The following is a 23,750-nucleotide window of genomic DNA, read 5'->3' as shown; positions in this document are numbered from 1 at the left end:
TTCCCACTGACTTATAAGAGGAGAATTAGGATTCTTCCAATTTAACGAAATAAGTCTGCGTGCCAAGAGTGTAGTGAATGCAATCACCGTTTGTTTGTCCTTCTCCAATTCAAGTCCACCTGGAAGGACACCAAACACAGCTGTTAGTGGGTTAGGAGGGATTGTGATACTAAGGCTGTCTGAGAGGCACTTAAAAATTTTTGTCCAAAATGATGTTAGTTTGGTGCAGGCCCAGAACATGTGACCCAGTGAGGCAGGAGCTTGGTTGCAGCGCTCGCAGGTTGGATCCTGGCCTGGAAACATTTTGGACAGTTTTAAGCGAGACAGATGAGCTCGATATATAATTTTTAGTTGAATAATTCTATGCTTTGCGCATATAGAACTCGAGTGAATTCTCTGCTTTGCTACCTTCCACTCCTTTTCTGATATATTGATTAAGAGATCTTCTTCCCAATGTCCTCTTGGATCTTTGAAAGGTAGGGACTCTAATAAGATTTTATATATTGCGGAAATAGTGTTTGTTTCCTCGGAATTGAGCAGTATTTTTTCCAGCATTGTGGAGGGTGCAAGGTGGGGGAAATCGGGCAATTTCTGTTTAACAAAATTTCTAATTTGAAGATAGTAAAAGAAATGTGTAGCTGGGAGGTTAAATTTTGAATGTAATTGTTCAAAAGATGTAAATATGTTGTCTATATAAAGATCTCTGAGCATTTTAATCCCAAAACTTTTCCAGGTATTAAAAACTGGATATACTTGCGAAGGTTGAAAGAGGTGGTTCCCTTGCAGAGGTGCCACTGATAAAAGGTTTTCCATCTTAAAATGCTTCCTAATTTGGTTCCATATTCTGAGTGAGTAAAGCACAATTGGGTTATTAGTATATTTGCGATAACTTTCATTTATTGGAGAGCAGAGCAGGGAATATAAAGAAGTACTACAGGATTTTACTTCTATTGCAGACCAAGCCTGTGTATGTGCATTTATTTGTGTCCAGGTTTTTATGGCTTGTATGTTTGCTGCCCAGTAATAAAACTGAAAATTAGGTAAAGCCATGCCACCTTCTGCCTGAGGTCTTTGTAGGGTCGCTCTTCGGATACGTGGGTGTTTTGAGTTCCAAATGAATGAGGTTATTATTGAATCTAACTGTTTAAAAAACGATTTATTGATATATATTGAAATGTTTTGAAATAAAAAGAGAAGTTTAGGAAGGATATTCATCTTAACGATGTTAATTCTTCCGGCTAGAGTGAGATGAAGGGTTGACCATCTATGCAAGTCTTGCTTAATTTTTTCCATACAGACGCCAAAATTTTGTTGATAAAGAGCTTTATGTTTACTTGTGATATTTACCCCTAGGTATTTAAACTGATCTGCTATGGTAAAAGGTAGGGTGTCTAATTTATTATTATATGCTTGTGAGTTCACTGGAAAGAGTATACTTTTATTCAGATTAATTCTAAGACCAGATATCTTTTGAAATTCTGTTAGTGCTGTTAAAACAGCAGGGACAGTGTTTTCTGGGTCCGATATATATAAGACCATATCATCTGCATATAAAGAAATTTTCTGTTCCAGTCCTTCTCTGACAATCCCCTTTATCTGATAAGAATTTCAGCAGTGAACCGCCAGTGGTTCAATAGCGATTGCAAACAACAGTGGCGACAAGGGACATCCTTGTCTGGTACCACGTTCTAGTTTAAAGTAGTCTGAGCAAATTTTATTAATACAAACTGAAGCTTCTGGACTGGTATACAGTAGTTTAATCCAAGCACAAATATTCGGGCCAAACCCAAATTTCTCCAATGCAGTGAAAAGGTAATTCCATTTGATCATGTCAAATGCCTTTTCTGCGTCTAATGATAGTAATATCTCTGGGGTGTTTGATTTTGCTGGTGAATATATAACATTAAACAAGCGTCGGAGATTTGAAGATAGATGTCGGCCTTTAATAAATCCAGTTTGATTTTGTGATATTACCGAGGGCAGCACTTTCTCCATCCTTCTAGCTAGGATTTTTGAGAGTATCTTAACATCATTATTCAGGAGTGAAATTGGTCTATATGATGCACATTGTAACAAGTCCTTATTTTGTTTAGGAAAGACGGTGATTAATGCTTGTCGAAATGTTTGAGGTAGTATTTGGTGGTCTTTAGCTTCTGTAAATGTTACCAATAAGAGTGGAGCTAGCTGAGTGGAGAATTTCTTATAAAACTCTACGGGGTAACCATCAGGGCCTGATGATTTCCCGCTTTGTAGTGACTTTATAGCGTCTAGTAATTCTGTTAGCGTTAGAGGTTTATCTAGTTCCTCAGCACTTAAAGCATCTATTTGTGGTATTTGTGAATTATCCAGAAATGCATTAGATTGCGTGTTGTCTTCTTTGGGCTCAGTGGAATATAAAGACTTATAGTAATCTCTAAATGTGTGCATTATTTTATTATGGTCGATGATTTCTTCTCCATTCTTGTTGGTGATTACTGGTATTGCATTGTGAAGAAGTGGTAATACAGTTTTGACTACCTAATGAAGTTTGTGTTTGTTCTTCTAATTTTTTCTAGTGTCATCTTATAAAAACATTTTCCTTTGTTTATGTAAAATTATTTTTTTTCCAAACAGTTTTGAATAAATCTGAAGTAAAATCTGATTTTGATGTCATTGCAGGTTTTGGCTCATCTCTTGGATATGGTGTTCTACAGCGATGAAAAGGAAAGAGTTATTCCTTTACTTGTAAACATCATGCACTATGTAGTTCCTTACCTCCGTAACCACAGGTAAGTTTTGGCTTTTTTTTTGTAAAAATTTAAAAAATAAAAAAAATGCAAAGTGGTTTATATTTCTGCACCATAAGAAGTACTGCAGTAGCTGAACATATTTGAAGACTGATGTGAGTGCTGGATACGGAAGTATATCTGGCTTTTGAACTCGGGTGTGACGTAGGGCCTGAGAGAGTTTCATGCGTACAAATCAGAACAACTGTTCAAACTCGGGGTCTTACAGGGAAGATTAGCATCTGGCAATAATAGAGAAAGGCTAACGAGATTTTTGCATTCATCAATTGCAATGTTTTGAGTAGGACATTAAAACGAACATGAAGCCAGTGCAGTCTAACTAGATGTGGTACTGGTCAGGATTATCACATATTGTGTGGAGACTACTGAGAGCAGCCATGACATAATTCAAATTGTAGAAAACAGAGTAATGTCAAAGCTGGACTGTTTAGATGTAAATACCTGAAGCATGTATGGTATTTTAATGTGGGGGAAATACCAGAATGAAAATTTATTCTGCAGTTAAGGACAGCTCTTCAGGTTTGTTCATAAAACATGGTGGGAGACACTGTGACACAGTTTGAGAGAAAAAGAAAAATATTTTGGATCTGACAAAGCATTTCAGTTTTATAGAAGGTGTGTTTTCAAATATCCAGGCATTGACAAGCACCAAGACATACATTGATTTATTCTGGGATAAGATGCTTCTTTCAGTGATTTCATATACACTTGGTTATCAATGGCCTGTGCTCGAATAAAGTTGTGTAGAGCCATATAACACACTTTGAGCATTTAGACGTTGAAGAGACCTGGAGAAACACATAAACTGCAGAAGGTGAGGGCCGATTTCACCGAGTGTACTGCATATAGAGCTGTAAAGGACAACTTAGTTCAGACAAGTTTCAGAGGCACTGGGATAGAACACAATTGTGCTCTGTATTTCAAGATTACTCACATTCACATTTCTCAATTCCAGTGCCCACAATGCTCCTAGTTACCGGGCTTGTGTGCAGCTACTGAGCAGCCTTAGTGGTTACCAGTACACCAGGAGAGCCTGGAAGAAGGAAGCATTTGACCTCTTTATGGACACCACGTTCTTTCAGATGGACTCGTCTTGTGTCAGTCAGTAAGTTTTGTGTTGAGTTAAAGATTCTTCATTGTTTAGATTCCTCTGTTTAATGCTGAGATCATTTGCTTTACTCACTAAACCTTCTTTATTTTTATTATAGCTGGCGAGCAATCATGGATCACTTGATGACTCATGACAAAACCACATTTCGAGACTTGATGAGTAAGCAGTGCTAATTGGATTTAATTTTTTAATATAACAATCAAATTACTGAAGTCACATTCGTGTCATTCAAGCAAGCGTAATTAATAATACTACTGTTCTCAGTATTGGCATATGTTTTTTAGAGATCTATAAAACAATGTATGAAAATCTTATAAATATACGGGAGTATACCGTTATCTAATAATTCCATGTTGACCAACTAGTAAGGTATTTGCAGAGTGCTTTTCACATTATAGTTTTCCTTTGCCTCATTAATGTTCCTCTTTATGGTAACGGTATAAACACTGTCCTATTAAACTCTAATAATACCTGCAACACCAGAAGATAAGGTGGGTATTACTGTATATTATAAGTAAATTCAATAAAGAGGTAGTGTTTACACTGTATAAACACAAAGAAAATTAGTTTAGATTAGAAAATAAAATAACCCAGGCAGTAGCAGTATAGTTCACATGTGACTATATTTATGTGCTTATTGTTTTCTAGCACGTGTAGCTGTTGCACAGAGCAGCTCGTTGAACCTTTTCACAAACAGGGAGGCAGAGCTGGAACAACGTGCAATGCTTTTGAAGCGCCTGGCTTTTGCTATTTTCAGCAGTGAAGTGGACCAATATCAAAAGTACCTACCAGACATCCAGGGTAAGTTCAGCTCTTTCTCCCCAGTATTGTGTGTCACTGTGTTGATTCACACCGGGCAATTTCTAACAGGCACATGAACTTGAGGATTTCTAGCCAGATTTCTACTGAGTGGTACGGCTGTCAGTTGACACCTACCTTTTTATCTTCAGTCTAGTGCAGGGATGCCCACACTTTTTCGGCTTGCGAGCTTCTTTTAAAATGACCAGATTGAAATGATCTACCTACATTAAAAATGATATTTACACACACTGAGTATACTTTATTAATAAAATAAATGTTGTCATACCTTGCATAACTGAATAACCCTTATGGCACAATAACAATTCAATACATTTACGGTCACTACAGTATTTGGATTTAATAATCTTCATGTGGGAAAAGGCTGACTAGCATAAATAAGTAGAGCCGAATAATGCAGTCAAGGAGGCAGCACATTTCCTCATGTTTGGGTACTTTTCCACTGTGAGTAAGTTCCAAAACTGTCCATGAGCCCCATACTTCAGCTGAATGTCATCCTGTAGTGTCAAAATCTCATCCTCCACTGTAGAGGAGTTTTAGGTGAAACAGTGTTGCAATTTTTGATGCGGGTGAATCACCCTCAAAATCTTCCCTAAATGGATAGCACTTAAATGTAGTGATTGGCTCAAGTAAAGCTGAGTCTTGAAACCGTCTGTCAAAGTCTGACAGACAATTTTCAATCTACTCTGTGTAATGTATGTTGTCAAGTTGCGCACACGCCTTCCATTGCGTCTCCAGCTCTTATGTGAGGTTTTGGTGAAAAATGACGGCTGTCCGATTAACTGCGATTTTAGTTCCCTCTTCTTTCTCTTTCTCAGATCGCTTTTCGGAAGGAAGTCAGTTTCGTAGTTTTTATGAACAGTTCGAAAGTGCCTTTCCACATTTTTCTTCTTTGGAATAGCAATGATAGATTGACAGATCAGACAAACGCACGTCGATTGTGACATTGTGAAAAAAAAAAAATCCTCTTCCAATTCCACATCCAGCCCATACCCTCCCCACCTAAAACAACAATTTTTTTTTTAAATCCCTTCTTTAGTCGATATAAATTGGAAGGCTAACTAGATCACTTAGATAGCCAGAGTTTTGCAGTAGCTTGCGCGTTTGATCATGCGTGCAGGATGACCAGTGTGTTAGAAGAAAGGAGATCTCAGACTGGCTGCCCTGTATGTCAATCAAGTGGCAAATGCCATAGGGAGGATACATGATAGACTAAAGTTTAAAAAAAATTTTTTTGAATGCAACGCGATCTACCTGCACTACCTTTCCGATCTACCGGTCGATTGCGATCACTGTATTGGACACCCCTGGTCTAGTGGATGTTTTTAATGTTTACAGCTATTTATACTACAATAAGAAAAGAAAAAAAAAATAAACAAGATTTAACCAACCCAGTTTGCTACACTGGATAGGCTCCAGCGACCCCTGTGAACGTGTTCAGGACAAATGACTAAATAAATATATACACTCTGAAAATAATATCTCTCTATAATAAAAGAAAATCTTGAGACGAGACTTTTTCCAAGAGATTTTGTCAAGTCCCGCCCTCCTCTCAACTATTTACAACCATGCCCACGGTCCACTTACCTCTCATTTGTGAGAATGTTTTTGTCAGACACAGTTCCTGCACTCTCAGCTCTTATAAATGTTTACATTTTCCTCACTTTAAGTTCCCAATAAAAGAAGACTTATTATGTTGAAATCTTATTGATGAAGGATTATCAACAGAAGAAATAAGTACATGGGCAATCCTAGCACCAACAAACGATGAAGTCAAACGAATTAATGTGAAAATTGTTGACTGGTTATACGGCAATGACATGTAAAATTTTAACAGGTGACAAGAAAGGTAATGTAGTACATCTTCTGCGGATAACATTAGACACCAAAGGAGATCTTGATATGCCAATCGTATTAAAACATTTAGTTTCCTGTTAGAATAGCTTTTGCTATGACAATTAACAAATCACAGGGACAAACATTCTAAAAAGTTGGTTTATTAACTGGCAGTTAAGTCCAGACACGGAATCAAAATTCAATGCGATATTGACGAAAAGTTAATTAAAAAAAATTACAGTAAAAGTGTAAATTTCAAAAGTATTTGCGTGTTCATTTCAAAACCAAAAACAATGAAAATGTATAATGCAATGAATACCTCTAACGCAACATGAAACATCATTTACTTGCAATTTATTACATTTTACTATTTTTTAATATGGTTAATTACTTCCTGCAATGTAAATAGTTAGTTCTGTTATGCATATGTAACAATTCCTATGAAAATAACAATCAGTTTAAATTGTACATCTGCTTCCCCATACGCGAGTGGCAGATCCACAAAGTGGCTAGCATGTAGCGCCTGCCCGGGGGTTGGCGAACAAAGCGAGTTTGTTAGAAATTAATTTACATGTCTTCAAAGTGGTAAATAATTTGACCACAGTTTTCTAAAATCGTTAGTCTGGCTGATTATTGATATCTATTACAAAAGCAATGAAATGTAGAGGTATGGGATGGTGTTCACTAGGCTCAATGTTCAATTTAATCTCATTTTTTTGGATAAACCAATATATAATTTCCCTGATATATCATTCTGTGTTGCATTCTTTTTTTTTACAGAAGCTTAGTTTCTTTATTTAATGAGCTTCTGTAAAAAGCCAAATTTCCCCTATCTAATCTCTGTTATACCAGTCCCTTGGACTCTACAAACTGACGTGTAGGCTGTGTACTCACAACCAACCTTATTAATACTGGGTAGTATTACAAAACATAATTATGTTCCCATTTCCATGAAGATCTCTAGTTTACGTTTTTTTGAATGTCGTTTTTCTTTTTTCAGAGCGATTAGTTGAGAGTTTACGATTACCACAAGTGCCAACACTCCATGCTCAGGTGTTCCTTTTTTTCCGCGTGTTGCTTCTGCGAGTCTCTCCACAACACTTGACTTCATTATGGCCAACAATGATCACAGAGTTGGTGAGTACACACCGAGACTAAAGCTCCATTTACTGCAATCTGGTTGAGTGAATGTGTTTCAATGCGTAGTGCCAGGAATGTTCTCATTCATAAATGTTGTGCTCAGGGACCTCTTGGACAATTTGTTCATAGCAGACAATTATTTACTTTACTGTTGCCAATGTATTTATTGTGCAGATTTACTTGCCTTTTAAATATCTTTGTACTTTTGCCAATTTTTCTCTTTATAGTTATCCTGGGGATGAGCAGTTTGTTTAGTAAGCCCAGGTAACTCAAAGTGCCTCTTAAATCAAAGTGTTTTCAAACAGGCAGGCATGCATGCTGAAGCTACAGCTTTATTGATTGTATAAAATATGATAGCAGAGGAGAGGACAGTGGGAACAATGTTCAGTTTTATTAAAAAAGACGTGCCAGTGGTGTTAACTGTTATTTTTTTAATGAAATAACTGTAGTCAGTAAGCAGGCACACTTAGCGTGTTTACATGTGCTTTAATAGCCCAGTTATTCACAGAAACCTGATTTATAAAATGCCATGTGAACATTTATTCCGATTAGAGAAATTGGGTTATTGGCCTCCGAGAACCTGAGTAACAAAGGCAGATTTCTCTGTGAATAATCAGATTATGTGGCTTTGTAAACCATCCACCGGGTTACTGTTAACAATTTTTTCGTCTGTGCATGTCTGTGGCACTCAGCGTGGACATGTATTTGCTTCATAAATGTTTTCAGCAGCCACAAGTGCACACAAGATACATTTCTGGAGGCAAATGTTGGGGTGATAGTGTGTAGTATTTTAGAAACATAAAATGCTAAACTCAGCAAGATAATATTGAGAGCAGTAAGGAAACATGTTTAATGTAACACACATTATGTAGTCTGATTACTTTTTAAAGTGACCTATCGCAGTACTTAGACAATTGCAGTAAAAATTCCCACGTTATTATTATTCCAGCCACACTGGGTGTTAAGGGAAGGAGCACATGCACAGGGTCCTTTACAGGGCTCAGTCACACAGCTAAGCGGAAAAGAGTGTGATGTGTGCATTCTGGTAACAGAAACCCATCAGTAAAACATTAGTTTAAATAAACTTATTTATAAAACACAAGAAAATCATCACAGGCGTCATGCTTACTTTCTAATTCATGGTGACATTTAACTCTTTTTTTTTTTTTTTAAGCACAATTTAATGTTATCAGAACTCCAGAAGATTTCTTGCTCATGTAAATGTGCATTATGAAGAAACCAGCTTTCTGTCTTAACCGGGTTATTCATCTTCACCCGATTACGTGTGTGCATGTAAACACACGGACTGAAGTTCAAAAAGTGAAACTGAAATGTTTATTCACAGCATTTCTAATTTTCTGGTTTGTCTTACCCTAGCAGAGTGTAGTTTGTTAACATTTGTAGTTGTAGGCCTACTTGACCATACTGCTGATAGGTTTTATATGGACTTTTTATTTTTGTATGGTTTACGGTTTTTTTTTTCCTTTAAAAGTATTTTCTTATTATCATTAAAAATGGTAAAATTATCAATTGAACTGCAACACCATACACACTTTAAATAATTTTCTTAATCTTTTTTGTTACCATCATGCCTTACTGTTAGAACAAAAGGTGCACTTTAATTTTGTAGATGTAGGTCTGAAACGTGTACATGGTTTAATAATTGCATTTTTACAGCGACACCAAATTGTAAGAAGTGCCTAATTATGGTAGGATCATTCTGGGTAATAAGCATTTTTCTGTGCTAAAATATGTTCTTCTGATTACACAGTTCTGAAACGATTTGGTATTTCTGCAGTTAGAATTTTTTTTTAATTATAAATAATTTTACTATTCATAAAAAAGTTAAAACTGCTCTTTTTGACCATGTGCAATTGTATTTTTTATTTAGGTTCAGGTGTTCTTACTAATGGAACAAGAACTCACAGCTGATGAGGACATTTCAAGGTAAACACAGTTTGTCAGAACGGCTTTGGAAGTCCAATACTGTCGGGCCTGATAGATTTGGTAATGCACCTGTCCCGTCTTTGCTTTTGATGCTGTAGCCCCTGCAACTCTGAAGCAGGTTTGAAAATGTTTGGATGAGTAGGTGAAACAAAGGCCAACAAACGCAGAATTGATCTGATTACTGGCAGAACACAATTTGATATTTGATTTTTATTGTGGAGTTTTTCAATTTCTAACTGTAGTTTGGGAGGAGGGTTTCTGTGGTCACACCTGAATATATGCAAGTCCATTTCGAATTTTGTTGGGGAGACTCACAAAGGCACAATTAGGGCTCTTTTATACGTCACGCTCGGAACACGTATGCATCATGGCTGCCACGCATTCCCAGCGTTTATTTGACGCGTCCTCTGAGCAGGACCTCAGAAAGTTGCAGTACCAGCAAAAAGTCGGGGAGTGTGATAAAAGTCGGAACGTGACGTCGGAGTCTCTGTTTACTGTCTACATGTGACAGAAAGCACTATGTGGATCCTAGTAGGTTCGATGTGCGCGCTTCGATGTTTGATGAATGGTTCGATGTGGTGAAGCAAAATGCCGACATACAAATGCATTCGTGGTGCTTTTATATTCAAGCACCGCATATTCCTGATCATAATGACACGATACATTTTAAAAGTCTCACATGCCATCTTCTGTGCGGTGTTTTTTTTTTTTTTTGCAACTTCATAACAGCAACAGAATGTATAGCCACAGAGAAAAAAATTAAGGACATGGTGAAAGGGTGTGTTTTGTGATTAAAGTGGACATTTTGGCTTTAATCTCGAAATGCCCACGTTAACCTCGTAGTTTACTTTAGCAGACCGTCGTAAACGTCATCCCAGTCACACAGAACACATTAAATGTATGATATTCCAACTTTCTGCACATTTAGAATCGTGTGAATAGTGTATGTGTGTGCTTGTATTCACCTTGCGATGAGCTGATGCCTCGTCCAGGGATTGTTTCAACCTCGTGCCCAATGCTTGCTGGAATGCACACATCCCTGGATTGATGGATTTAAACATTAAACATTCTTTTCATAGATATTGCGGTAAGGTGTCATCAGAATTTAATGGGTATTCCAGGCAATTCACAACACAGTGATGATATCTCACACTGCCACCTGCTGGATTCTTCTTTACGCAAAGTAAACGTGCAATATGAACAGAGAAAGGTTTGCGTAGCAGGAAGTATAAACCTGGCCTATGAATTTCACTAGACTTGATAAATATTATAGTAATGACCGTAATAAGCAGATAATAATAAACTGTTTTGCTTATCAAAAACTGTAGAAGACTTAATGAAAAGGGATTGTCATTAGAAATGACCAGGCAGAATGTTGTTGTGTATTAATGATTTTTGGATTTAGGACACCATTAAAAATATCCCAGAAATTCATATGCAGATACCAAATGCAAAGTTTAGCCAAGTAGTTCAAGTGGCTGCATTCTACGCCTTATACTAGCTGTTGCATTCACAGAGCCTGCTTTATGACCTGTTGGATTTTGTCGGAGCGAGTGGCAGATTAGTTGAACTGCCCCCAATTCATAAAGATTATGTAAATAGAAAATCGCTACAGAGCTTGTGTAATGTCATGTGGCCTTAGCAGTGATTAAACTGTGATTAAATTAGGAATCCCAAAACGCACTCAGTAAGGTATTGGAGCCTACAGAGTCGGTTGTACATTTAAAAGCGTCACTCATCATAAGAAAAATGCCATAAACTAGCAGAGGGAAAAGAAAAAGTATACCAGGAACTCTGAATGTATTATGATATATGGGTGTCTAAGCAATCTGAACATACATTTTCTGAAACCATTGCTTTCAACAGGAGAAAAAAATAACAGAACTAGACAAGAAAATAATTTGAAATCCTTACCACTTGAAGGCTACTGTCAGCTTAAAAAAATCAATGAATTCCTCATCTTAAGATGAAAAGAGGACAATAAAGATTGAAGATGCAGAAAATGTTTTGTAAAGTACACAAAAAGAGTTCTAATTTTTCATATTTATGGTGGTATTTCACTGATGTTCAGCGCACTCCAGACCGACCCACAAGTCATAATCTAATTTGTGTGAGGAGTCAGCAGCACTGATGTGGACTCCCTGGGCAGGTTGGATGTGCTGGCACTCCTGGGAGATGGTGCACTGCGCCAAGGTAATAAGACAAAGAATTAATTTACTGTATCTAAATGTCAGATGTCTAGTTGTCAGCTTCGTCCATGCTGTTCCTTTGGACGAAATGCTGCAATTCCTATGCCATTCACCAGTGTTTTATCTCCATATCCTCGAATGAATGCCTAAAGGCTCCTATCCTTTCTCTCGTTTCAATGGTAGCCATGCTTGGATGGGCAGACAGCCACAGTGTAGTTTTTACATGAGAGATTGTGAGAAAGTCAATCTGACGCGCACAGTGAATATGAGAAGCTTGATGGGTGGTTGTGACATTCAGTTGGTTTCATTTACTTCTAATTTGCAAAATCTAAATACAGCAGATTCTGTTTGTTAATGGAATGGAAGGAGGCACACGTGAATGACAACTGAGCTACTATACAGAAATGCATCTCACTTTGTTTACAGCCATCAGGTGGGCACAATAATATACACATTCATTGGTTTTTCCAGCCTGGCTTTCCAAAGGCATATTAAATATACATCCAAATAATGTCCTTTTCTATATTTTTAGGACTTCTGGTCCATCAGCAGCAGGGCTGGAGACCACGTACACAGGAGGCAATGGATTCTCCACTTCATATAACAGTCAGCGATGGCTGAACCTGTACCTCTCTGCCTGCAAGTTCCTTGATTTAGCTCTTGCGTTACCATCTGAAAGCTTGCCTCAGTTTCAAATGTAAGTAACAGGATTTGTGTGACTACTTTTTGAGAAGTACTGCACCACTTTAGCAGCTTCTTTCCCATGAAGCCATTAAGATTATGTTGCCATCCTGTAATGTGTGCAACAGAAAATTGGAGGTGTTGCTTGGGCTCATCCTGCATAATCGACTGAGAATTTCCCCAAAGCTCTGGATTGAGATGAGCCAGTGGTCTTGGCATGTAGTCATTCTACTCCCATGCACAAGGGGTGAAGAAGGGGCTAAGGAATGGCCAAGTCACCCCTGGGTGTGTCTTACTACTATGAGTAAATAAACAGACTTGGGCCACACTGGAGTTTGGCTCGGAAATGTTTAGGAACAGCACGACACGGTTGTGCTAATAAATATTCAACGATGCCCTTTTCATTTCCCTCATTTTTTACACTGTGCACATTTCTTCTTTATGTGAAAATAAGGTGAATAGCATTATATTATTATAATTGCATACCAAATGGTAAGAAACAAGTAATCTTGGGAAGTTTCAGTGCCGTGAAGTCAAAGGGTCATATAAGTTGTGGTCATTGTAATGTTGCTTCATGAATTAATGACCTAGTGCTGCAGTTTTTTCCAGATAGGAATTTCCCCATTTAACCTTATTGTTCCATGGAGATACAAAGATGGAAAAAATCCAAAACATAACATCTAAGAGCACAAGCAGCCTCAGTGAGGGTTAGCCCAGGCTGCTGCTTTTATGGTGTTCTTGTTTTTTTAGGGATATGTAAAAAAAAAAAAAAAAAAAAAAAAAAGGTTTCGACTGAACAAAATCTAAAGTCATTATGCCTAATCAAGCTTATTTGGATTACAGACCTGCATCGTCCTTTACGCATACACATCGTTTTTTTGTAACCCCCAACCTTTTGCAGGTATCGGTGGGCTTTCATTCCAGAAGTATCAGATGACTCGGGTCTGGAGGTCCGCAGGCAAGGCATGCACCAAAGGGAATTCAAACCATACGTAGTTCGACTAGCAAAATTGCTAAGGAAGAGAACAAAGGTAAGCATATCGATACAATGGCAAAAAAAAAAAACAACTACCCAGCATGAAAATGCCATGAGGTGGGCCTGAGTGCATGGCTTGCAGGGGCTTATAGTAGAGAAGCAAAAGCACCTTAATGGAATAGTCCACCTAAAACCCACCTCCTCCTCTCCTTCATTGGTCAAAGGTAGTTAAAAGCAAAGGATTATGGGAACATGTTTTTTCAAAAGTAGTGCTGGGCGGTATACCAGTTCATACCGAAAACCGTTTTTTATTTTTTGTTATGATATGGATTTTTGTTATACCGCAACACCGGTTTAAATTGCCTAAACGACGTTCGGAACGTGGCGCAACGGGAAACTGTTCAAGTGGGGACCTTTTTCACTGCTACACCGCTAAACACAGATTTGTTGCACTAGGGCTCTTTTTCACTGCTACACCACTAAATAGTGGGCGGTAGCATAGGTATGCCGCGCGGGTGAAAATGGACAGAGAGCATTCCGAAACTGAACTAAAAGTTGAACATAATGAACAGAAGAACTTTTGCCGAAAAAAAGGAGTCATGTCCGTCGCCTGGAGATACTTTAGTTTTAAAAAGGTCCAGATGTGTAAATACTGTTTCTTACTACTGGATAATACTGCAAGCCAAGTTGTACTTGTTTCTGTACTTGCTAGTGTATGTTTTGCTTGTATTCATCCTGTGCTGGCGACTCGTTCAGAGATGGGCGCAACTCTGAATGGATGGCATAATTAAACATGTATAACGAAGATATTTTTAAAGTTCTGAACACTCCGTCCACTAAGTTAATAACTAGTTTTAATTTCACAAAGACGTTTATCGTGTGGTGATTGGTAATGTGGAGAAACAAAAAGGAAAGATAGGAACTGGGGTTTTGGTAGAGAGCAGGAATATCATGAAGTGAATGGATCTGTGCGGTGATTGCTGCAGGCGCCTGCTCTTAGTGCGGAGGAAGTCAGTTTAAGAAGCGTAGTGATTAACGACTGGGTCGGGGAACACTTAACACAAAGTATTTGATGTGCTGCATTAACTTGTGACGGGGTTTGAGAAAATCTAGTAAATTAAACATTAATTTTAGGATGACGTTTAGTTTACAACATTCTACTTTAATTATAAAATAAACTATGAGAATAAAGTGGAAATGTTGACTTTAATCTTGACATAGTCAACATGTCGAATTTATTCTCAACATATAGTTTGTTTTTTTCTTCTGTGTCCATATTTTTTTTTCTTCACAGTGGCCCTAATGCACTTCCATAGGGCTATACCACAAACAGCATTATAAATGCAAGTTGCAGTTTTAATTATTTATGTATATAGCTTAGCTTGAAGCAAGGTCCATATTAATGCAGTTTGCCTAAATGATGGTACAGTTGGTAAGATGTCATCACCAAGTTGCACTTGTTTTATTTTATTTTAATTTGGTGAATACTGTGTAATGCACCTGGGCTTGAAGCCTTGAAGTAATGGTGCAACTATCAGTAATACTATTATGTATTTTATTGTTATTATTTATTAGTTTAAATCTTATGCAGTTTAATGATGGTAAAATTGTTTAAAAAGTCACTTTAACGTGTCAGTGGACAGAGATTGTTAACATTAACAGAAAGTGTAGTTGGTTTACAAAAAATATTTACTATTTATTCCTTTTCTAAGACGTGTTCAGTGCAATCCAACTTTTGACAAACACCTCTGGATATTTTACTAAGTCTAAATGCCTCTTTGGATGGTTGAAAATATGTTGTCAAAATCATAGTTTAAGCTTTTGCAAAATGTGTTCAATTAAAGGTTCTATATTTTGACTGTAACTGTCATGCAATGTGATTCCTTCTCTTTAGTGCCACCCCCTTGAAAACTATCACTTTATGGAGCCATGCAAACCTGGATTAATACTTGTGTGCACATTAAAATGTCTTTTTGTACAATTCTCATAACAGTCTAATAGGTTATTCTTAGCCAGTCTACTGCAGTAATTGCAGTGGAAAATGTGGTTAACATTCACTCATGCATGGGGAAAGAAATACCGTTGAATACCGTGAAACAGAATTTTGGTCATACCGCCCACCTCTATCCAAAAGTATTTTAAGAAAAAAATGTAAGCGTTTTGCACATTTTGAGCATAATGATGAGATAACTGACATGTGAATTATGCGACCCAAGTTATGTGAGAATTTGTTTCTTTTTTCCATGGATGTTTTACACTTGATTTGCCGTTGGATAGAACAGGTCACCATTAGGATCCATTATATCAAACGTTTCCTTTCATTCTGCATGAAAACATGAGATCAAAAACATTTTCCTTGCTATCGCTACAAACTGCATGGGGTCAGTTAACATATTAAAAAGATATGATTTTTGGGTTGAATATTCCTTTAAATAGTAGTCAAGCCTGACGTGCCACAGAGTGTCGTCTTTTGGCGGTAGTTGAGACACACAGGCCGCTTCACAGGGACTAGAGCTCCGATGGTCAGCCAATGAGAAGCATTTTCAGCTGCATGACAGCCAAAAGAGTAGGTGACCAACATGCTAACAACAATTCATCACAAACATCTTTCAGGTACCTCCGCTAAAGTGGTCAATAGCACCAGGAGGGCTGTGCTCAAGAGCGGTACACCTCAAAGACCAAGAGGAGTGCTTTACAGGTTTATCCGCTTTCAAACGTGAGGGCACACTCCCAGTCTAGAAGGGGACTTGCATTTTGTAGATGTCTGCACTCTTTGTAAAATGGTTATCTCATTTCATTGCTCAGTTCTCACACACACACACACGTGTGACAAAATATTTGAGCATCACAGAAAAACAGTACTCACCTTGACCTGGCACAGTTCCTTCCTCTGTCATGTCATCTGTTTATTTCCATTTGCTTAAATGGAAAAGATGCAACTTCTTTAGTTTTTCATTCCTGGAAAAAATCTGTTAGCTCGTCTTTATTTTATCCAGCAGTTTTTTTGTCCTCCTAGTTGGCTGTATGGCGTTCTAGAAATGGCCTCATTAGAACTTGATCATAGTCCATCTTGATCCCCAAACCTACATCAGATTTAAATAACTGACCACTACACTAGGCAGGCAAATACCAGGAGGAGCAGAGGACTCAAGTGCAGCTACAGGGACAGAGCCGGATTTACTCCTAAAGTTTGGGTAGAGCCGTCAAGGCTAGCCAGCCAAGTTATTTCCATCTCTACTGAGCTGTGTAGGCTTTAAATCGAGCTATTGAGCCAAACAGAAGAGTTGGGCCCTCTGACTGGATTTGTTGTTTTTTCCCCCTCTTTCTTTGAACAGAAGAATCTGGAGGATGACAGCTCTGGTAAAAGCCTCTCCTGGGAGCCTGGTCACTTGCTGCTTACTCTCTACACCATCCGCAGTATGGAACAGCTTCTGCCCTTCTTCAGCCTATTGAGCCAAGTATTCAACAGCAAAGTCACAAGCAGGTCTGTGGGACACTTGGAAAGTCCTGTGCTTTACACTCAGAAAGACATCAAACCGGAGAGCCAGAAACTTGTCTGGAGCAAAGCAAGGCAGAAAATTGAAGAAATGCTAGAGAAAGACTTTCTTGAAGGGGTCATAAAATTATAAAGAAATGTATATGCATTGTACAGCATTGTGGGTGTCAAACAAAAAGAAAACAAAACAAAAACTGTAAAGTCCTTTTTGTATTTAAAATTGAACAAAGTTCTTAAGATGTATCTATTTAAATACTTTTATTTGTACATATGTAATGATAAGTGAATGTTGGCTAAAGTATTGTTTGGCCTATTGATTATTTCTGTAGTATACATGTAAATTCATTGTACCCATTCTCTACTGCTCTGTCTTACTAATAAATCGACACTGAAATAATGCATTGCACAAAATGTTTCCCCAGAAACATAACAGATAAATCCTTGTTTATTATAAATTTAGATTTACTTCAGGCACTTACAATGACGGCACACGCCACAGTAATTTTGATAGAAATTTTTGAGCTCGTCCATATTCTTCAGTAAAGGTGTATAAATGTCCAGTTGATGTTGTTCAATCATCTGCTTACAACCGGGCCCTCAAGAATCGCAGCCTGCTCTAAAATCTTCTACAGATGGATTAACTAAACACTAATCTACTCTGTGACCTTTTACATACAAAATTCTTTCAATCAGCACAAAAAAACTAAAGAGTTAATCAAAGTACCAAGTCTGTATGAAAAATGCCATTGTTTTTTTCTGCAAGTGAAAAACCAAGAATTAGGAAGAAGGAAGTGTGCCAAAATATTAAGAGAAAACCAAAACCATTATGCATTTGTTATGTGCTTCTATAACTTAGGACAACACTTCATCCTCTTTTGCTAGGTGGTTGTCCAGCTCATCAATCACAAGTTTACAACGAGCAGTCCAGTGGACAACTGCCTGATGAGCTGCCGTCTTGTGATTCTGTCCTTGTGTGACAGCCTCAAGGTTTAAAGTTGTCACTCTGTGTTCAATTAGCAACTCAAGTGCACAGAATGTGACATGGAGCTCCACAACCAGTAAGCTGAAATCTCCAAAATCGATTTTCACTCAAGTGCAGCAGACTCGGCAGACATATACAAATATGAAATATTGTTCCACAGCCATTGAGGTGGTGAGCTGCAAGGAAAGTGAACTATGAAGTGGATGGCGGTAAGTTAGGCAAGATGGCAAGCAAGAGCACATTACTCCCTAGTCTGCTGGCTTTTTCTTACTCCTCACAATGGATTATAAAATACATAGTACAAGCGCCCTTATGTACATACACTTCAAAGAAATGGGATAAGAAATGATAATTATTATTAATTAGAATGCACACCTAGGATTGAATCTTGAGGGTGCAGGGTAGTAAAGAGATGGCCAACCAGTCATACACTGTGAAAAGCCAAAAAAAAATAATAATAATGCTATGCCACATCATAAATTATATGTGCGCATACACAGACCCACACCCAGAACAATTTCTGATAATGTGGAGTGAAGGAAGACTGTTTCCATAGTTAAGATTTCTTTCTTCTTACGCCGCAAGTAGCTGCTTTTGACTCAGTGGAACTTCTAGCATTTTCTTTGCTTTCCACAATCCTTTTCATATCAGTCTTGTATTCATTCAGTTGTCGCTACTTGAAAAGTCTCTCTCACGGTGTGTCAGTAACAGCAGTTTTGTGATTTGGTTCTCATGTTTTCAGGGTACAAAAAAAAAAAAAAAGATCCACAAAACGTGTTGAACCAAACATTAACAATAGCTTTGACGTGGGGATATTTCTCCATTAGCACAGTTTTCTAAAATTCCAGGATGCCTTCCCTCATAAAATATTTCAGTCTGTTATCTTCAATAAAGTTCAATCATATCAACTTGAGATGCTGCTTCATCTGTCACTAAAGTAAATTTCAAGTCTGATTCAGCAGTGAAAGAGAGAAATGTAATCTGTAGCCATTTCAACTGCCAGATCATGGAATCTGCCTTCAAAATTTTGCTGGAGACTTTCCACCAGTGTAACATACCTTGCAGTCAACCCTCTTTGCTTTTCCTCTTGCATTTAATAAAAAATGTTTTAATTCTTTCTTTTGAAAATATCTCTCGAATAGCCTCAGTTATTGACAAAAGCAAATACTCTTTGCACCAGATCAGGCAACATATTTAGCTTCCCTTGTAGATCCTCAGGAAGTCTGTCTAAATGATGTAGCATATCCAGCAAAAATCCATTTAGTGTAATGGAACTAAAGCTAGCGCTTGTGCTTCTCCAAGAACTACTTTACGTTGTTCAAAAGTTCAAAGCACTTTGAAAGCTTTTGAAAACCAGCTCACAGTGCAGTGGAGTGGTACACCTCTAGGAAGGTCTTCATACTCTTCCAGAAGCTCAGCAATGAGGCTTTTTTAACGGTCTGTGATTGAGAGCAAGTGTTCAAGCAAAACTGACAAACTCCAACATGGCTGTCATAACATGGGCAAAATTTCACATTTTTAGACACCCAAGTGCTCTGGATGGATGATATTGTGTGAAGTCCACAATTCTAGAAACCTCTCATCAGCTTTACACAATCCCACCAGGCCATTTACAGATCAAATCATAGGTGGCAGTCCATCTGTAGCTATTAATGTAAGTTTTCATAATGGCCAATTTTGCTTTTTCAGAAACACTCGTAACTTTCTCCTTCATATCAATGCCATGTGTCCGGTCTTTTAAAGAAACAACATCAAGTGTTTCTCTTACTACGTACTCTTCTGACACAATCCTTGTAACTATTGCCAACTGTTACTTGCCTTGAATATACAAACAAAATAACAGAAAATACAATATAAAAAGAATATGAATGTTAAACAGAGAACCACACATGCAGTGGAGTCCAGAGCACAAAGTGAAAACATGTTTTCAGAAAGGTTTACACATTTATTAAAAATCAGAAACTGCAAACCTCTCATTTCTCTCAAGTATTTTGACCCTTTGCTGTCACGCTTTGGTGAGGTGCATCCTGTTTGCTTTGATTATGCTTGAGATGTGCCGAGAAGTTGAGAGGCCCCTGTAGAGAAACTGAACGGACTGGATGTGGTTTAGAAACGCGCACACGCGTGTATATGGAGGTCCTACAACTCACACTGTCGATCAGGACAAAATCCAAGCCATGAAGTCCAAGGAACTCTCTGTAGACCTCACACCCATGGTGAGGCACAGATCAGGGTAAGGGCATAAAACCATTTCTAATTACCGGAGCGTTCCCAGAAGCACACTGGCCTCAATAATTGTGAAATGGATGAAGTTGGAAACCTCAGGAGAGTCAGCCATCCAGTACCGTTACATGGGTAGAAGGCCAAACACTGCTCATGCAAGAAGGGCCTTGGGTCAGGAAGGTGATCAAAAACCCAATGGTTGCTCAAACAGAGCTTCAGAAGTCACTCCATCAATTAGATGTTAATAGCAGAGTGGCTATATGGATGCCACTCTTGATTTAAAGGCACTTGACAGAGTGCTTGGGAGTTTTAGAGCACGAAGAAAAACATTCTCTGGCTTGACAAGACAAAAACTGAACACTGTGGACAGAACACTCTCTCAGAAGCACTATATCTGTAAAGGCCAAACACTGCTCATCATCTGCCTGATACCATCCTCACAGTGAAGCATGGTGGTAGCAACATCAGACTATAGGGGTGCTAACCAGTTGCAGGGAATGGGCAACTGGTCAGAATTGAAGGAAGAATGAATGCAGCCAAATGGATTGATCAAACTATTTCTCTCAAGGGATAAATCTGGCTTTTTACAGAAGTTTATCAAATACACACACACACACACACACATTAGGGTCTTAACTTACACCAGAATGACTAAATGGAATGAAATTGGTAAGAAAACAAATACAAAGTGGTCCTTGAGGAAAACCTACTCCACAGTCCATGTGACCTCAAATTGGTGTGATGGTTCACCTTTCAGCATGGCAATTACCCAAACCATATGGCCAAGATAACACCGGAGTAGCTGTGAGGCAAGTGTCTGACTGTTCTTGAGTGGCCCAGTCTTACTCCTATGCGTTAGAGACCTGACGATGGCAGGTTACAGACGCTTTCCAGCCAATCTAATGGAGCTTGAGAGGATCCAACAGGAACAATAAGATAAATTGCCCAAATCCAGACGTGAAAAGCTTGTAGAGTTTTACCAAAGACGACTCAAAGCTGCCATTGGCTGCCAAAGGGGCTTTGAACTTAAGGGTCTGAATACTTAAGAGACATTTTTAGTTTTTCATTTGTAATAAATTTGCAAACCTTTCTAAAAATGTGTTTTCATATTGACATTATGGGTTAGTTAGTGCAGACTGATGGACAAAACTGGTAAATGCATCCATTTAAAATTCAATTCACAACCCAATGATGTATGCAGAAAATGAAGGGGTCTGAATTCTTTCTGAATCCACGGTACACAGGCAAAGAGATGCATGTGGCTCATGAGTCTTGGGTTGGCCACTTGTGCTGAAGTAACTTAAACTTCATCCGGGTCTCTAGAAGTACTAGAATTCAAAATATTTATATTCACAGGGCATAACATTTCTTCAATGCATTCCTTCAGAGCAGTGTATGCAGCGCTGTTGTAAAAAACAAATAACACTACAGATGATAAAGCAAAATACAGAGTTGACACAGAAAATACAAAAACTGAAGAAGACGAGCCATTAGTGTCATGATCAATTTTGGATCAAACATTACATTACCATTAAAGAACAAAATGGATATCCTGACTACAAACAGACATCCATTCTAATATTCCTGCACTAAAATTGATTTTATGCTTTTCAAAAACAAAACCATGCGTCCTACACATTTTTCTTTGCCAAGTGTGCTGCACAGAGACTGATGTGTCCCTTTAAGTGACTAAGCCGGCTGCACGCACACACGCGCACACACGCGCACACACAGTTGATGCAGTTTCTACCTTGACAGGGTGCTTTTTGTCACAGTTCACCATTCAAAGAATGATTACTAATTAGATTACTAATTTGAACATCCAAAACATTCTAATTGTAGCTCCTCCTAAAATAGCAGAAAAAAAATCATTTAAAAGTCATGTTAGCACAATTAATTAATTTTTAAATTCTTTGCAATGAATATACTTTATTTACTGATTAGCTCATCCACATACATAAGCCAGCACACATAAGTATGCAGTAATATGTTTAGAAAGGTAGCTCTGTGTATTTATTCACAGAAAAAAAAATTACAGCGATTGATCATTGTAAAAAAAATAAACCTATTACATTTTAAAAATGCAGGAGACATCCACAGAGACAGTTGTAAACCTTGCAGGCCACCGCCAGAGTAAGAAGAGCGCTTCACTTGTGTGTAATGTTAGACTTGATCGACGGAGTGAACCCATCGTTCAGCCGTTTGTGCTTACAGACACGACACTGCAGCCTCATATATGAAGTGAAGGGGCCACTGTCTGTAATTAAAGGGACCCAAAGAATGTTTGGAGAGTTAAGTACGTTTTTCATAATGTTTCTTTTGCATTGCAGCTCATAGTTGATTGTTAATATACTGTACCTAATATAGAACAACTATTGTATTCCTAATTTCAGTTAACCGTCTGATCAGTTCATTAAAACTGTCCACGTAGTGCACATCAATACAAATGTTCAACCAAGTTTGGTCCCCACTAGCAGTTGTGCAACTGTTCCGGTGCTATACACTGCGTTTTCTATCAAAGTCTTTTGGACCTCATTAAATCAATGCATTATTACAGTATGAAAATGTAAACAGCACTTTCCAAAATGACTGGAAATTCTGTACATATTAAACACAATCTGCTTGGCATATTAAGACTAGGAAATGTACAGTATGTTTAGACTAATGTCAACCTCACCTTTGATTACAAAATGCTAAAAAAAAGTGCCTTTTTGCCATAATTACTGATATAAAAAGCAGACCATAGAGTAATCTTTGAACTTATTAAAACCACTGTTCATTTTAAAGATATTAATTTGCTGAATAAAGTAATAAACATCTGACTAGTAGTAAATGGCTGCAGTCTCACAGGAAATACTATACCAGGAAAAAAAAAAAATCCCAGAAAGATCAGTAGGTGAAACCAAATTTGTAAAACCAATCAACTGATCTCAGAAGCAGATGTAGACCTCCATTTTAAATGGCCAGTACAACACAACAGCTATTGCTTGGAATGGGGTGGTCAGCTCCGTACAACTTTCGGCTCTTCACCGACTCCTCCTGCCAGCTTGTATACAGCCAGACTGACTTTGTGTGCCAGCAAGTCTGCATTAGTCTGTCCAAAAAAAACACAACACATACACACTTAGCAGTGAAACCCTACAGAGCCCCTTTGGTATTCACTTTAATAACCTAAATGGTTTAAGGATTCTTCAAAAGGTCCAGATGAAGCATCCAGTATCTATTCTATACTCTTCATTAAAATAGTAGGTTTGTTTTTCAGAAGCAAAGAGAACAGGCTACCTAGGATTATATTTTAATTATAAAATGTGGATCTAGCCTACTTGTGTCTTAGAATGCACTGGATAGCATCTGGACGACTGCTACACCATCAACAGTTCCACAAAAGCCTATATTTATAACTCTGAATTTGATGAAATTTTCACATGGCTAAAAACAGAGACAAAACTTTGGGCGACTATTTAAGCCAGGGGTGTCAAATTCCAGTCCTGGAGGGCCGCAGTGGGTGCAGGTTTTCATTCTAACCATCTTCTTAATTAGTGACCAGTTTTTGATGCTAATTAA

General features: G+C 38.0%; 2 protein-coding genes across 8 annotated transcripts in view; one reads left to right on the top strand and one right to left on the bottom strand.

The window, feature by feature from the left end:
• The window catches only part of dop1a (DOP1 leucine zipper like protein A), a 131,370-nt gene extending 113,992 nt beyond the window's left edge, over nt 1-17,378 (top strand). For all 6 annotated transcript variants that reach the window (XM_051924850.1, XM_051924849.1, XM_051924851.1 and 3 more), the window contains 9 exons: nt 2,659-2,768; nt 3,742-3,891; nt 3,995-4,056; nt 4,546-4,698; nt 7,553-7,689; nt 9,584-9,639; nt 12,361-12,525; nt 13,411-13,540; nt 16,821-17,378. In XM_051924850.1, coding sequence (XP_051780810.1) covers nt 2,659-2,768; nt 3,742-3,891; nt 3,995-4,056; nt 4,546-4,698; nt 7,553-7,689; nt 9,584-9,639; nt 12,361-12,525; nt 13,411-13,540; nt 16,821-17,114 — 1,257 coding nt within the window. In that variant the 3' untranslated portion in view covers nt 17,115-17,378. The remainder of the gene's footprint in view (nt 1-2,658; nt 2,769-3,741; nt 3,892-3,994; nt 4,057-4,545; nt 4,699-7,552; nt 7,690-9,583; nt 9,640-12,360; nt 12,526-13,410; nt 13,541-16,820) is intronic.
• The window catches only part of pgm3 (phosphoglucomutase 3), a 111,584-nt gene that overhangs the window by 41,853 nt on the left and 45,981 nt on the right, over nt 1-23,750 (bottom strand). Inside the window, exon 13 of one of the 2 annotated variants that reach the window (XR_007934459.1) lies at nt 22,285-23,280. Coding sequence is in view for 1 of the 2 variants with exons in the window: in XM_028797870.2 (XP_028653703.1) it covers nt 23,188-23,280 (93 nt within the window). In the remaining variant the exon portion in view is untranslated. Of the gene's footprint in view, nt 1-22,083; nt 23,281-23,750 lie in introns of those variants that run through there. The other variant, XM_028797870.2, reaches the window with a different exon arrangement.

The sequence above is a fragment of the Erpetoichthys calabaricus genome, chromosome 3 (assembly GCF_900747795.2).
Source record: "Erpetoichthys calabaricus chromosome 3, fErpCal1.3, whole genome shotgun sequence".
Classification (NCBI taxonomy): Eukaryota; Metazoa; Chordata; class Cladistia; order Polypteriformes; family Polypteridae; genus Erpetoichthys; species Erpetoichthys calabaricus.
Note: the sequence above shows the minus strand (reverse complement) of the source record. Positions and strands in the feature narration are given on the sequence as shown.